This window comes from Leptodactylus fuscus, chromosome 7 (assembly GCF_031893055.1).
Source record: "Leptodactylus fuscus isolate aLepFus1 chromosome 7, aLepFus1.hap2, whole genome shotgun sequence".
NCBI classification, from domain to species: domain Eukaryota; kingdom Metazoa; phylum Chordata; class Amphibia; order Anura; family Leptodactylidae; genus Leptodactylus; species Leptodactylus fuscus.
Window position 1 is genome coordinate 16,222,998 of NC_134271.1, and position 14,311 is coordinate 16,237,308.

A 14,311-nucleotide genomic window follows, 5' to 3' on the forward strand; every position below is an offset into this window, starting at 1 on the left:
GAATTTGGTTAAACACCCAGTGCAGAATAGAAACATAAAAGATGCAACACTCTCCGATCCCCCGCTGCTCACGTCCCGGTACTGCGCAGGTCCCCTGCTGGTCTATGCCGATTCCTCGCAAGAGACAGGACATAACCGCACAGCCAAAGTGGTGACCCAGCTCAGCCCCGGGCGAACTCAGGATTTGTAGGGTGAGTATTGCTTCTTTTATGACTTCATAGAAGAATCTCATTACTTAACATCTGATCAGTGGCGGTCCAGTGTCCCGGACCCCTACGGATCAGCTGGTTAAAACCACAGCATTCAAGGAATACCAAGTACATATCTTAAAGGCTGTACATGCTATTGCAGTTCAGCCCCATTCACTTGAATAGGATTGAGCTGCTGCTGCTGCACCATGTGACGTCATCGGTAAAAACCGCGGCGCAGACACACTGCGATTTCCAAAACTGGCGCGGTTTTGGAAATCGCAGCATGTCAATTATAGCTAAAAAAAACGCCGGCGGCTTCCCTGTAGATATAACGGTAACAGAGAGTCCGTGGAGGAAAACTCAGCCAACTTTCTGTTCAAAGCGCTGCGGGAAAAACCGCAATGCGACGCTTTAGCGCTGCGGATCATCCCTTAGCCTTAAACCATTCACCGCCGTTAATTTTAAAAACAAAAATTACCCCCCGGTGAACCCTTCACCAAAAGAAAGAAGTAAAGTATCGGACAATAAATTACCAAAATGTAGCGGAAGACGAGAAAACATCAATAGGACGTCATATAAAAAGTTACGGTGAATTTTCGCTTTCATCCGGCGTCCAATAATCTGGAACGTCTGACGCGCGCCTGTACTCTGGTAATCGGGATCTACAATGCCCACTCCGTAGTAAAACGGCTCATGGATGATACCCGTGTCTCGCCCACGTGGGCCACATACATATAGGACCCGTCCCGAGTCGTGACCCTAAACGTGTGCCTATATGGGGGCCATAGAAAATAATAGCTAACCGCTGACAAAGCCATCAAGGGTTAACCCGAAGACAATACGGGACTAGATGGAGGAGCGCCTAATAATAATAAAAATCGTATCGTCTTCGAACTCCTTAATCTGCTCGGCGCAGGGAGCGGGGGTTGGGGGGGGGGGGGTGATCGTGAGCCGAGGCGCCTGCCCTGCAGCTTCTGTCCCCGCTCGACGTAATGAGCCCAGATACATGAGGGGACGATTTAAGGTTTTATTACAGATCTGCTTCGGGAGGCAACATGGCGAATATTTCATTGATAAATCAGGAACTTATTTTGCACCTGTGCAAAACTGCAGAAACGAGCGGCGCGGCCTCATAGGTTGGCGAGCGCCAATCAGCACCGAGCGTGATGCTTGCTTCTGTTGTCAAGGCAGGATTTTCCTATCTCTCCAGCACCCTCTATTCTGCAGAGAACAGGCGCTTTTTTTTTTTTTTTTTTCTCCTCCTCTGCTGGAAGAGAGACGCCTGCGAAATCCCGGAGACTGGATCGCTGAGAGGAGAGAGCGGAGCCGGGCAGGGAAATACTGCTGTGCAGCAGATGTGGGCTCTGCGTACGGGGTGGAAGCGCAAAAGTAAAAGAAAAGTCGTAAAAGACGACAATAAATAATGGCAATATCTAAAATACATTGGATTTAACCCCTTAATGTCTACCAATACACACGGTTACAGCGGTCTGCGAGCCGTACACTGCGCCGCTATCCGCCGCACCGTCCTTAGAGGACCTACATGGGTGCGCCATGCTGCCGGCGTTGAGTGGTCTATTGACCACTCAGAATTGAGGAACCCCCCTGGTCATGGCCATTTAAAGGGGATTTCAGGGACGTCTATACTGAGAACCTTATAGAACACCAGGACCCCCACGATCAGCTGTGCAAAGAGCGCCGCTCCCCTGTGCCGATGATGTCACATTCATCGGTCAGATGGTACCTCTGTCTCATTCAAGTGAATGGAGCTGAGCTGCAATACCAAGTACAGCCCCTATGATATATAAGGCGCTGTGATGGGCAGCCTTTTCAACCAGCTGATCTGTGCGGGTGCTGAGTGTTGCGCCCCTTCTTCCCTTCCTGATGATCTATCTTTAGGGGAGGCGGAAAATTTTGAGAAATTCCCTCTTCATTTTCCGGCCGGCCGAATCAGGGGAGAGTCGCGAGCTGCCAACTCCGTGGCTACCTCAGCTGTGGCGTCCAGTAGGAGGCAGAATCCAGCAAATTCCTACATGTGGACACCTCCTTAGGGAAACTGGACAGGAGATGGAAACCCGGCGGTCAGTTTCCAAACCCATTCACTTGAATGGTTTGCAAAGTGTCCGCCCGTGTGCACCGTCCGAAACCGGACACAATGACGGACGTGCAGGTTAGTCAGATCCTTTATACAAAACCAAGCCGCAAATGGTGATGGCCCATAACCCAAGTGTAGAGCTGTAGTAGCCATGCTTTCCCATTACAACACGTCTGGTTGTGTCCGACCACGATCTAACATGAATATACACGGATAAGAGACACGCACACAATCATACGGGCCGTGATGTAATGGCACATAGATGACATCTGTATACCGCCTGTGCCGCCTCGGCCCCATTCATTGAGCTCAGTGATCAGGAACAGGACCTGCCTTGAGTTTTGCTCCCGACCAAGAGTCCCATCCATGGGGTAGCACACAGTCACGTGTATGGGTCCATAGAATTGAATAGCACCGTGCACACGGGGTGATGTACGTGACCTCATATAAAGTAAGTGCCGCCATTAGGTTACAATGGGGTCAATGTTAGGTAGATAATAGGGGGGTGTCCAGCCCAAATTGATTTTTCACACTCATACTGATGATCTATTCACAAGATAGGTCCTGGTAATGTGATTTGTGGGGATCTGACACTCGGACCCCGCACAGATCAGCTATTCCGAGAGCTGCTAGTGGATGGGGAGCACATGCTGTACCCCTCCTAGTAATAATAGGAACATGGCAGCACCCCCATCCACCGGTGCTCCTATTTGAACACGAACGTGGCTACTCCTGCCCCCCATCCACTAGCAGATTCCGTTACCTAGAGGCCATCGGAAAAGCTGATCAGTGCGGGGCCCAGGTGTCGGACCCCTACAAATCACATATTGATGTCCATTCCTCTAATCGATTTTGGTCTGAATGACTGAAGAAAAGAGAAACGTAAATCCCATCAAGATTTGGTGTGACCTTTGCCCTTTGGAGGCGGAGTCCTGGGAGTGAGGATACGGCCCCCACAGATATAGCCAACATCATCCAGTCTGTCTGGGATGTCATAAAGATACAGACGGATTGGAGCGAGCAACATCCACAGAAGATCTGTGCTTAGTTCTCCAAGATGGCGGCGGGAACCACCTCCCTGTTGAGCGCTGCCAAAAACTGTCTGCAAGTACCGAGAAGGCAAGGGGCAAAGGTCACACCAAATAATAAACTATTAACCCTTCTATCCCTGAATGCATTCAATTTTCCCCACCAGCACCATTGCTGGATGAACGGACTGATATTCCAGCCACGACAGTCCGATCATCCGGCGCCGTTCGGATTCGGTCGACGCCAGATTGAAGGAATTTTAGGGTGGGAAAAATAAATAAATTAGAAGGGGATATCCAAACTGCCCTCCCCCCGCCCGGACATTACCCAGCAGCCCTCGCTTCCTATCACTCTCCACCAAGTTCTTCTGGAAAAGTACAGAACCCACGACCTACGTTCCCTTCCCAGGAAGCGCGGAGATACAGATAGAGCCTGTGGCCAGTAAGTGGGAATAAGTACACTGTAATCTACAGCGACTCCCTCCCGCTCCCCCACCTATCCCCCCCCCCCCCCCCGCACGTGTACGAGCCAATGCCAGCGTCACATGACCAGGCCTCTCCAGGGCTCAGTCACATCAAGTCACCGTTTACACATGAGGCCGGCGCTCAGCGAAAAGATTACATCCGGCCCAATGTTCCCCCGCACATGAATGGCGCCCACTGCGATTGATAAAAAACAAAACGATTCACAATTCTGCTTTACTGCACATTAATGGGGAGACAAATCTATATCTATAGGTCTCCTGAAAGCGGCGAAACGGGGTCAATAGCGAGGGGGGGACGTTCATGGGGGCAAGTCAACTCTAATTCGGTGCCCTCTAGAGGGCGATGTTACTAGGTTAGGCTTCGGCGTACTTGTTCGCAAGGCCGAACGTGACATTAACCCCATAAGGACCTGGCCCTAAACGCTTATACGAATTTCGGCCGCCATCCCTTTTTTATCCCTAGCACAAGGTCTTGTATTAGACAGGAGAATTTAGATTTTGTTGGCGCTTTCAAACATGAAAAATTACGTTTTTTCCACTGCGCAAAAATAGGAAAGAAGATTTTTCGATTTTTATTTTTTCCGTTTTCTGCATTAAAGCCGGAGCGGTCACCGGACAGCCGAACACCTGCCAGGGGACGGCACAGACAGGAGCGTAAAAACGCGACGTAAAAGTGTCTATAAGAACTGAAGGTCATGAAAGGGTTAAGACACACGGGCTCCTGTGTACTCCGAACCGTACGCTCACGATCGTGACAAACAATACCGCAAAGGCACGTGTATCAGTCGCCGGCCAAACACAGAAGTCATGCTTAAAGGGGAACTCCAGGGTAAACCTTTGCCATGTGACCACTCCCCATATACCTCAGGTATGACGCCTCTGCTGTCTATTGCACCCGTTTCCCCGAAAATAAGACACCCCCCCTTCAACTCCTGGAGGACCTACAACCGGCAGTCATGCCGGAGCTCCGCTAAGAAAGCGCCGGCATGATTGCCAATTGTCCCCCCGCTCCATAAGACATCCCCCGAAAATAAGACAGGTCATATATTTCGGAAGAGAATTTAATATAAGACGCCTGTCTTATTTTCGGGGAAACAGGGTAGGTCTCTGAATATCAAGCACAGTGGGGGGAGCAGAGGTATTTATCAAGACTGGCGTATGGTATGCCTGTCTTTAGGATGCCAGCGCCATCGGAGGATTAGCCGCAATGATGGCGACGTATAAGCTTATTGGCAAAACAGCAAAATCGCCAAGGGGTACGTAGATTTCTGGAATCATTCGCATCTGTTTGGGGTCGGAGAGTGCGCCCCCCACCACGTACAAAATTGCAGCACGTACGGTATAAAGGTCTGTTCACATGATGGAATCTGCTGCTGGTTTTCAGACGGATTCCATCCCAAAATCAGCAGTAGATTCCGCCCCGATTGTCTATAATGAGAGCAAAGATCAGATCAGTACGGTGAAAAAAATAAGCACCCTGACGCAGCCGATTGAGCCATGGAGTCCGCGGCGGATTAAGTCAATTTATCTCATTGGACATGCCCCAAAAGTCGCCAACCTAAGGTTTGCAAGTGGCATGAAGTCCCCACCCCGTTCTCCTGATCAGTGAGGGTCTCAGCAGTTGGCCCCGCACGGATCTGTAAGTTTTCCTATTGTATGGGCAGGAGATAACTTGCTATGGGTACAGTCACACGGTGGATTTAGGGGAGGATTTTGCCCAAAATCTGATCCTATTGTTTTCAAAGGAAGACAGAGATCGCAGATTCACCTGGGACGGAATGCCGATACCTACGGGCGGAAAACGGCGACGAAAAATGAAGTGGAATTCCTCTTCATTTTCCGTCGCCTGCTGCAATCTCTCATTGAAAGCAATTTGTGACGGAATCTTCCACGGGGCGGAATCCACTCCCAAATCCGTGGCAGTTTCCTCTGTGTAAACCTGGCCGAAGACGGGAAACTCCTCTACCTGGAGCTCAGGGTGCATGTGCAACCATTACCCCAATGAAGAGGGGGACAATGAAAAACCCAGCGATCAGACCTATAGGAGACAAGCTGTTATACTGGGACAAACCCTTTACCCTTCCGGACTCGGTGGCAGCTCCTCAGGTAGGTCTTATTCCCATATATCCACCTATCACATTATTCCCCAGGTCACCGGCTCCGCCAGTTGTTGCCATCTTGACATTAGGTGTCCTGCTAATCTTCCGACCTCCTAAAAATACAGCGATACAGAAATTCACTTCCATACAACAGCCAGTAGATGGCGCTGGAGAGCTCTGTATACAGAGACCAGACATAGAGGAGGCTGATCTGTACCTGGACAGTGCGCGCCATTCCTGCTAGGACTGTGATAATGTAGTCAGAGACGTAAAGACCCCCCCCCATAAGATAAGAGCGGCGATCTGGAGGACTCATACATGCACGTATACAATCTACAGCCATAGCACAGGATTTCTGCATTGCCTGTCATTGTAAATCCATAGCAAGCCCATGTTAAAGGGATGGTCCGGGAGTCATTGGTATTAAAGGGATTCCTCCGAGACCAAGAAACTGATGACCTATCCTTAGGACAAGTCACTAATATCAGATCGGCAGTGGTCTGACACCCGGCACCCTCACAATCAGCTATTTAAAGGGACAGCGAGTCCCACAGAAGCATCGCAGCTTCTTCACTCCTGACCGAGCACAGCGCCGTACATAGTATAGTGGCCGTGCTTGATACTGCAGCTCAGCCCCATTCACTTGAACAAGACTGAACCACAAAACGAGCCATGTGACATCACACGGCCTGTGAAACTGAATACTCGGAGGGGGCCTCAGGGGTTGAACCCCCCCCAATCTGCAAATTTATCTGATAGTTTTCGTGGTGTTAACCCCTTAGTCACCGCAAGAGACCTCCAGATTTTAGACTTTTACTTGGGAGCCCCCAATATTTGTTAGTAGTCAGGGTGGTGTTCACAGTCTGGCCATAAGGGGGCATGTCTGCACACTGATTTTTCACTCACATTGGATTGACCATAATAATTACCCACAGTCCTGGGACCCCGTCACATAATTAAGCACAAAAAAAAGTCTCCCCTCTCATCAAACATTTGCAGAACCGCCATCGTACATCTTAGTAGTCAGAGTAGGACTCTAATCCCTACCAAAGCAGCACCCGAATCCCCTTCTGCCTCATGCACACAAATTTATTCACTGTCACTATTCATGCAACTCTGGAAAAATATATTTCATTCATTCCTCAGTCTCTCCTTCTCCTCATTCATTTCTTAGTGTCTCCTCCTCCCCATTCAATCATACCCAAGTGTCTCTTCCTCCTACTCCCCATTCATTTCTCCTTGTCTCTTCATCTCCATTCATTCTTCAGTCTCTCTTCCCCATTCATTCATTCATTCCTCAGTGACCCTGCCTTCTCTCCATTCATACAATCCTCAGTCTCTCCTCCTCCTCTCCATTCATTCATCCATCAGTGTCTCCTCCAATCATTCCTCAGTCCCTTTCCCTCCTCCCCATTCATTCCTCAGTCTCTCCTCCTCCTCTCCATTCATTCCACAGTCTCTCCTCCTCTCCATTCATTCATTCCTCAGCCTCTCCTTTTCCATTCATTCTCCCTCTCTCCAGTCATTCATTCCTCAGTCTCTCCTTGTTCATCCCATATTTGGGCTCCCTCCCCCTCCATTCCTCAGGTCTCCCCCATACATCTAATCATGCTCTTCATAGCACCAGTCTCTCTCCCCCATCCATGACCCCGAAGTCTTCTCATTCATTCCCAGATATCATTCTTGTACCTTCCAGTCAGGTTATAATTGGTAACTTCTACCCACCTTTTATATTACACATTGCCCCCTCTTATATCACACAGTGCTGCCCCTCCCCTGTATATTATACAATTGGCCCCTTCATATTACAAATACTGCCCTCTATATTACATATTGTTCCAGCTGCCTTTATATCATACTTATATTATTACTGCTGCCGCCTATTGTTACTGTCACCCCTTATAATATGACACTTACACTGCTGCCCCCTTATGTATTATAGGTATAGTATACAGTGTTGGCCAAAAGTATTGCCCCCCCTGCAGTTCTGCCAGATAATACTCGTGTTCTTACAGAAAATGATTACAAGCACAAACTCTTTGGTAATATCTTCATTTATTTTGCTTGTAATGAAAAAACACAAAAGAGAATGAAAAAAAAAGTCAAATCATTGATCATTTTACACAACACTCCAAAACTGGTGCGGACAGAAGTATTGGCGCCCTCAGCCTAATACTTGGTAGCACAACCTTTAGACACAATAACTGCGCACAACCGCTTCCGCTAACCAGCAATGAGTTTCTTACAAGGCTCTGCTGGAATCTTAGACCATTCTTCTTTGGCAAACTGCTCGCGGTCCCCCCTGAGATGTGAAGGGGGCCTTCTCCAAACTGCCACCAAGAGATCTCTCCCCCTCCCCCACAGGTGTTCTATGGGATTCAGGGCTGGACTCATTGCTGCCACTTTACAAGTCTCCAGGGCTTTCTCTCACCACCATTTTCTAGTGCTGACCTGAAGTGTGTTTTGGGTCATTGTCCTGCTGGAAGAGCCCTGACCTCTGAGGGAGACCCGGCTTTCTCACACTGGGCCCTACATGAGGCTGCACAATGTGTTGGTCGTCTTCAGACTTCATAATGCCATGCACACGGTCAAGCAGTCCAGTGCCAGAGGCAGCAAAGCAACCCCAAAACATCAGGGACCTCCGCCATGTCTGACTGTAGGGGGCGTCTTCTTCTCTTTGAAGGCCTCTTTTTTTCCTGTAATCTCTATGTTGAGGCCTTGTCCTACTTTTGTCTCCTCTGACCAGAGAACATTCTTCCAAAACGGTTTTGGCTTTCTCAGGTAAGTTTTGGCAAACTCCAGCCTGGCTTCTGTCTCTGGGTAAGAAGTGGGGTCTTCCTGGGTCTCCTACCATACAGTCCCTTTTCAGTCAGACGCTGACGCTGGATAGTACGGGGTGACACTGTTGTACCCTCGGACTGCAGGGCAGCTTGGACTTGTTTGGATGTTAGTCGAGGTTCTTTATCCGCCATCCGCACAATCTTGCGTTGAAATCTCTCGTCAATGTTTCTTTTGCGTCCACATCTAGGGAGGTTAGCCACAGTGCCATGGGCTTTACACTTCTTGATGACACTGCGCACGGTAGACACAGGAACATTCAGGTCTTTGGAGATGGACTTGTAGCCTTGAGATTGCTCATGCTTCCTCACAATTTTGCTTCTCAAGTCCTCAGACAGTTCTTTGGTCTTCTTTCTTTTCTCCATGCTCAATGTGGTCACACAAGGACACAGGACAGAGGTGGAGTCAACTTTAATCCATTTCAACTGGCTGCAAGTGTGATTTAGTTATTGCCACCACCTGTTAGGTGCCTCAGGTAAGTAACAGGTGCTGTTAATTACACAAATTAGAGAAGCATCACATGATTTTTCTAACAGTGCCAATACTTTTGTCCACCCCCTTTTTATGTTTGCTGTGGAATTATATCCAATTTGGCTTTTTGACAATTCTTTTTGTGGTTTTCCATTGAAGACAAATTAAATGAAGATAATAATACCAAAGAATTTGTGATTGCAATCATTTTCTGGAAGAACATGAGTATTATCTGACAGAATTGCAGGGGTGCCAATACTTTTGGCCAACACCGTACAGGTATTATAGATATAGGTATAATGTATTGCTCCTGCTGCCCCTTCTATTACTACAGCTGACGTCCCCTTTCTGTTGCCCCTTTACATGATCTATTACCTGCTGCCCCCCATATTACATTATACTATATAGTTCCTACAGCCCCCTTATGATTCCTGCTGTCCCCATATTATACTTATCTTGATCCTGCTGCCTCTTTATATTATGCTCAATATTGCTCCTGCTGTCATCTCCCTAAAATATCGTATGGTTCCCCCCATACCACAGAATATATTTCCTGCTGCCCCCCCCTTATGTTATATGCTATATAGTTCCTGCTGTCTCACATATATTACGTAATATTCCTGCTGTCCTCTTGTTACATATCATACACTTCCTGTTTTCCCCCGTATTATATTATACCTGCTGCCCCATGTCATAGTTGTTCTATACTTCCTACTGCTCCCTTATTATATATTTTGAGTGTATTCTTGCTACCCTGTTATATATTATTCCTCCTACCCCCTATATCATATATTATCCCTGCTGCCCACTCATTATATATTAAACATAATCCCTACTGCCGCCATAGTATGTCATATAATCCCTGCTGCCCTCCCCCATATCATATGATATATTATCCCTATTGCACCATATTATATATTATAAAATATAATATATATCCCTGCTGTCCTCTATTACAGTATTACATAATATGTGATATTCCTGCTGTCCCCCCAATATTATATATCTTCTCCCCGCTGTCCCCCCAATATTATATATCTTCTCCCCGCTGTCCCCCCAATATTATATAGCTTCTCCCCGCTGTCCCCCCATTATTATATAGCTTCTCCCCGCTGTCCCCCCATTATTATATAGCTTCTCCCCGCTGTCCCCCCATTATTATATATCTTCTCCCCGCTGTCCCCCCAATATTATATATCTTCTCCCCGCTGTCCCCCCAATATTATATATCTTCTCCCCGCTGTCCCCCCAATATTATATATCTTCTCCCCGCTGTCCCCCCAATATTATATATCTTCTCCCCGCTGTCCCCCCAATATTATATAGCTTCTCCCCGCTGTCCCCCCAATATTATATAGCTTCTCCCCGCTGTCCCCCCAATATTATATAGCTTCTCCCCGCTGTCCCCCCATTATTATATAGCTTCTCCCCGCTGTCCCCCCATTATTATATAGCTTCTCCCCGCTGTCCCCCCATTATTATATAGCTTCTCCCCGCTGTCCCCCCATTATTATATAGCTTCTCCCCGCTGTCCCCCCATTATTATATAGCTTCTCCCCGCTGTCCCCCCATTATTATATAGCTTCTCCCCGCTGTCCCCCCATTATTATATAGCTTCTCCCCGCTGTCCCCCCATATTATATAGCTTCTCCCCGCTGTCCCCCCATATTATATAGCTTCTCCCCGCTGTCCCCCCATATTATATAGCTTCTCCCCGCTGTCCCCCCATATTATATAGCTTCTCCCCGCTGTCCCCCCATATTATATAGCTTCTCCCCGCTGTCCCCCCAATATTATATAGCTTCTCCCCGCTGTCCCCCCAATATTATATAGCTTCTCCCCGCTGTCCCCCCAATATTATATAGCTTCTCCCCGCTGTCCCCCCATTATTATATAGCTTCTCCCCGCTGTCCCCCCATTATTATATAGCTTCTCCCCGCTGTCCCCCCATTATTATATAGCTTCTCCCCGCTGTCCCCCCATTATTATATAGCTTCTCCCCGCTGTCCCCCCATTATTATATAGCTTCTCCCCGCTGTCCCCCCATTATTATATAGCTTCTCCCCGCTGTCCCCCCATTATTATATAGCTTCTCCCCGCTGTCCCCCCATTATTATATAGCTTCTCCCCGCTGTCCCCCCATTATTATATAGCTTCTCCCCGCTGTCCCCCCATTATTATATAGCTTCTCCCCGCTGTCCCCCCATTATTATATAGCTTCTCCCCGCTGTCCCCCCATTATTATATAGCTTCTCCCCGCTGTCCCCCCATTATTATATAGCTTCTCCCCGCTGTCCCCCCATTATTATATAGCTTCTCCCCGCTGTCCCCCCATTATTATATAGCTTCTCCCCGCTGTCCCCCCATTATTATATAGCTTCTCCCCGCTGTCCCCCCATTATTATATAGCTTCTCCCCGCTGTCCCCCCATTATTATATAGCTTCTCCCCGCTGTCCCCCCATTATTATATAGCTTCTCCCCGCTGTCCCCCCATTATTATATAGCTTCTCCCCGCTGTCCCCCCATTATTATATAGCTTCTCCCCGCTGTCCCCCCATTATTATATAGCTTCTCCCCGCTGTCCCCCCATTATTATATAGCTTCTCCCCGCTGTCCCCCCATTATTATATAGCTTCTCCCCGCTGTCCCCCCATTATTATATAGCTTCTCCCCGCTGTCCCCCCATTATTATATAGCTTCTCCCCGCTGTCCCCCCATTATTATATAGCTTCTCCCCGCTGTCCCCCCATATTATATAGCTTCTCCCCGCTGTCCCCCCATTATTATATAGCTTCTCCCCGCTGTCCCCCCATATTATATAGCTTCTCCCCGCTGTCCCCCCATATTATATAGCTTCTCCCTGCTGTCCCCCCATATTATATAGCTTCTCCCTGCTGTCCCCCCATATTATATATGTCCCCCCCCCGGCTGCCCCTCCCCCATACGATACAGCAGTGTGTCGTCTCTCCACAGGGCTGACAGTAACAACAGTTGGCGATGAGGCAGCCCCGGCACCACCACTTCCCGCTCTGACTTCTGGGAGACACTCACCTGCCCATTTCCCGATCCTCGGGCCCACCTGCGCTCCACTCCCCAGCACCCAGACCCGAGCGCCACTCAGTAAGCGCCATGCGGCCCTGACACCCCACCAGGAGGCGGCTACCACACCTAGATACCAGAAAAAGCCCGCACAGGGCAGAGGGAGCGCGGCCATGTCCCGGCACTGCCTGTTACTGCGCTACACAGAGCGTCACCCGGAAGAGCCGCCCACACACCGTTTGTACGAGAACAAGGCTCCTGTCAGCCTGACGCCACGCCCCTCCGCCTACAACTCGCCACCCTATAGGCCAGCTCACACGACAGTTACCTTAAGCCCGCCTTCTAGTCAGGTTACACCGATCTTATTGGCCTGAATTTTGACGTTTTCTATTGGTTTATTCTCCAATCAATCAACAAGTCCCGCCTTTTATGGAAATCCTGTCGCCTGATTGGCTGACTGTTGCCACGGCGATTGCAATTTTTTTTCCTCGTCAGTCTCTCAATCTTTCTGTTTGTCCGAATGGATCCTATTGGACGTTGGGGTGGCGTCGCCTAGCAACCCGTCCTCCTCCACCCCCGCACTTCTGCGACTTCATTCACAAAAGGGCTGAGAGGAGCCGCGAGCTGATTGGCTGCAAGGATCTTGTTACTATGAATGGGCTGTGCGCTGATTGGTGGAGCCGGTGGCACCAGACGGACTGGGCTGTCAGTGGCGGCTCCGGGGACTCTGCAATGGCTGCAGTACATTCCTGTGCTGTGTCAGTAAGTCTGGGGTCACCCTGGAGGTGAAGGTCACTGCCTGACTGAAACTATATTGTACCTCCAGTCTAGGCCATGACTTCATTTGCACAAAGACTGCAGTGTATTGTAATAAAAGTAACTGGTGTTGCGCTGTGACCGCCATGGCACGAGGGGGGAAATAAAATCCATTGGTCGCCACAAAGCCGAAAGTCGGAGAAGGAAAATATAAGAGCTAGTTCACACGGAGTTCCGCATGTACACATTCTGTCGTGGTTGCAGTGCACTGGCATTCCGCGATGGATTAGGCCCAAATGAATAGGCCGGAGCCTCGCACCGCGGATGCCACGGCCGATGCAGCTAGCGGGAAAAAGAAGCGAGCGGCTCCCATTCAAGTCAAGAAACACAATGAACCAGTGACCGTAAATCACCAAATAGATCCAACCTGAAAGTGATCAGCAAAGGATCGATAGATAAGAGACACATAGATCAGAGATAGATAGATATGAAATAGATAACAGATATGAGATAGATAGATAGATAGATAGATAGATAGATAGGAGATAGATAGATAGATAGATAGATAGATAGATAGGAGATAGATAGATAAATAGATAGATAGATAGGAGATAGATAAATAGATAGGAGATAGATAGATAAATAGATAGGAGATAGATAGATAGGAGATAGATAGATAGATAGATAGATAAATAGATAGGAGATAGATAGATAAATAGATAGATAGGAGATAGATAGATAAATAGATAGATAGATAGGAGATAGATAAATAGATAGGAGATAGATAGATAAATAGATAGGAGATAGATAGATAGGAGATAGATAGATAGATAGATAGATAGATAGATAGATAGATAGATAGAGAGATAGATAGATAGATAGATAGATAAATAGATAGGAGATAGATAGATAGGAGATAGATAGATAGATAGATAGATAGATAGATAAATAGATAGGAGATAGATAAATAGATAGATAGGAGATAGACAGATAGATAAATAGATAGGAGATAGATAGATAGATAGATAGATAGGAGATAGATAGATAAATAGATAGGAGATAGATAAATAGATAGATAGATAGGAGATAGATAAATAGATAGATAGATAGGAGATAGATAGATAGATAGATAGGAGATAGATAGATAGATAGATAGATAGATAGATAGGAGATAGATAGATAGATAGATAGATAGATAGATAGATAGATAAATAGATAGGAGATAGATAGATAGATAGATAGATAGGAGATAGATAGATAGATAGATAGATAGATAGATAGATATTAAGGTGCATCCTCCATGGACCC

The 14,311-nt window shown here is 47.7% G+C and overlaps 1 protein-coding gene across 1 annotated transcript in view; it reads right to left on the reverse strand.

Moving 5' to 3' along the window:
- Positions 1 to 12,505, reverse strand: part of HSD17B12 (hydroxysteroid 17-beta dehydrogenase 12) — a 45,151-nt gene extending 32,646 nt beyond the window's left edge. The window contains exon 1 of the mRNA XM_075281207.1: positions 12,260 to 12,505. Within this exon, the coding sequence (XP_075137308.1) occupies positions 12,260 to 12,422 (163 nt within the window). The 5' untranslated portion in view covers positions 12,423 to 12,505. The remainder of the gene's footprint in view (positions 1 to 12,259) is intronic.
- Between the last annotated feature and the right edge of the window lie 1,806 nt (positions 12,506 to 14,311).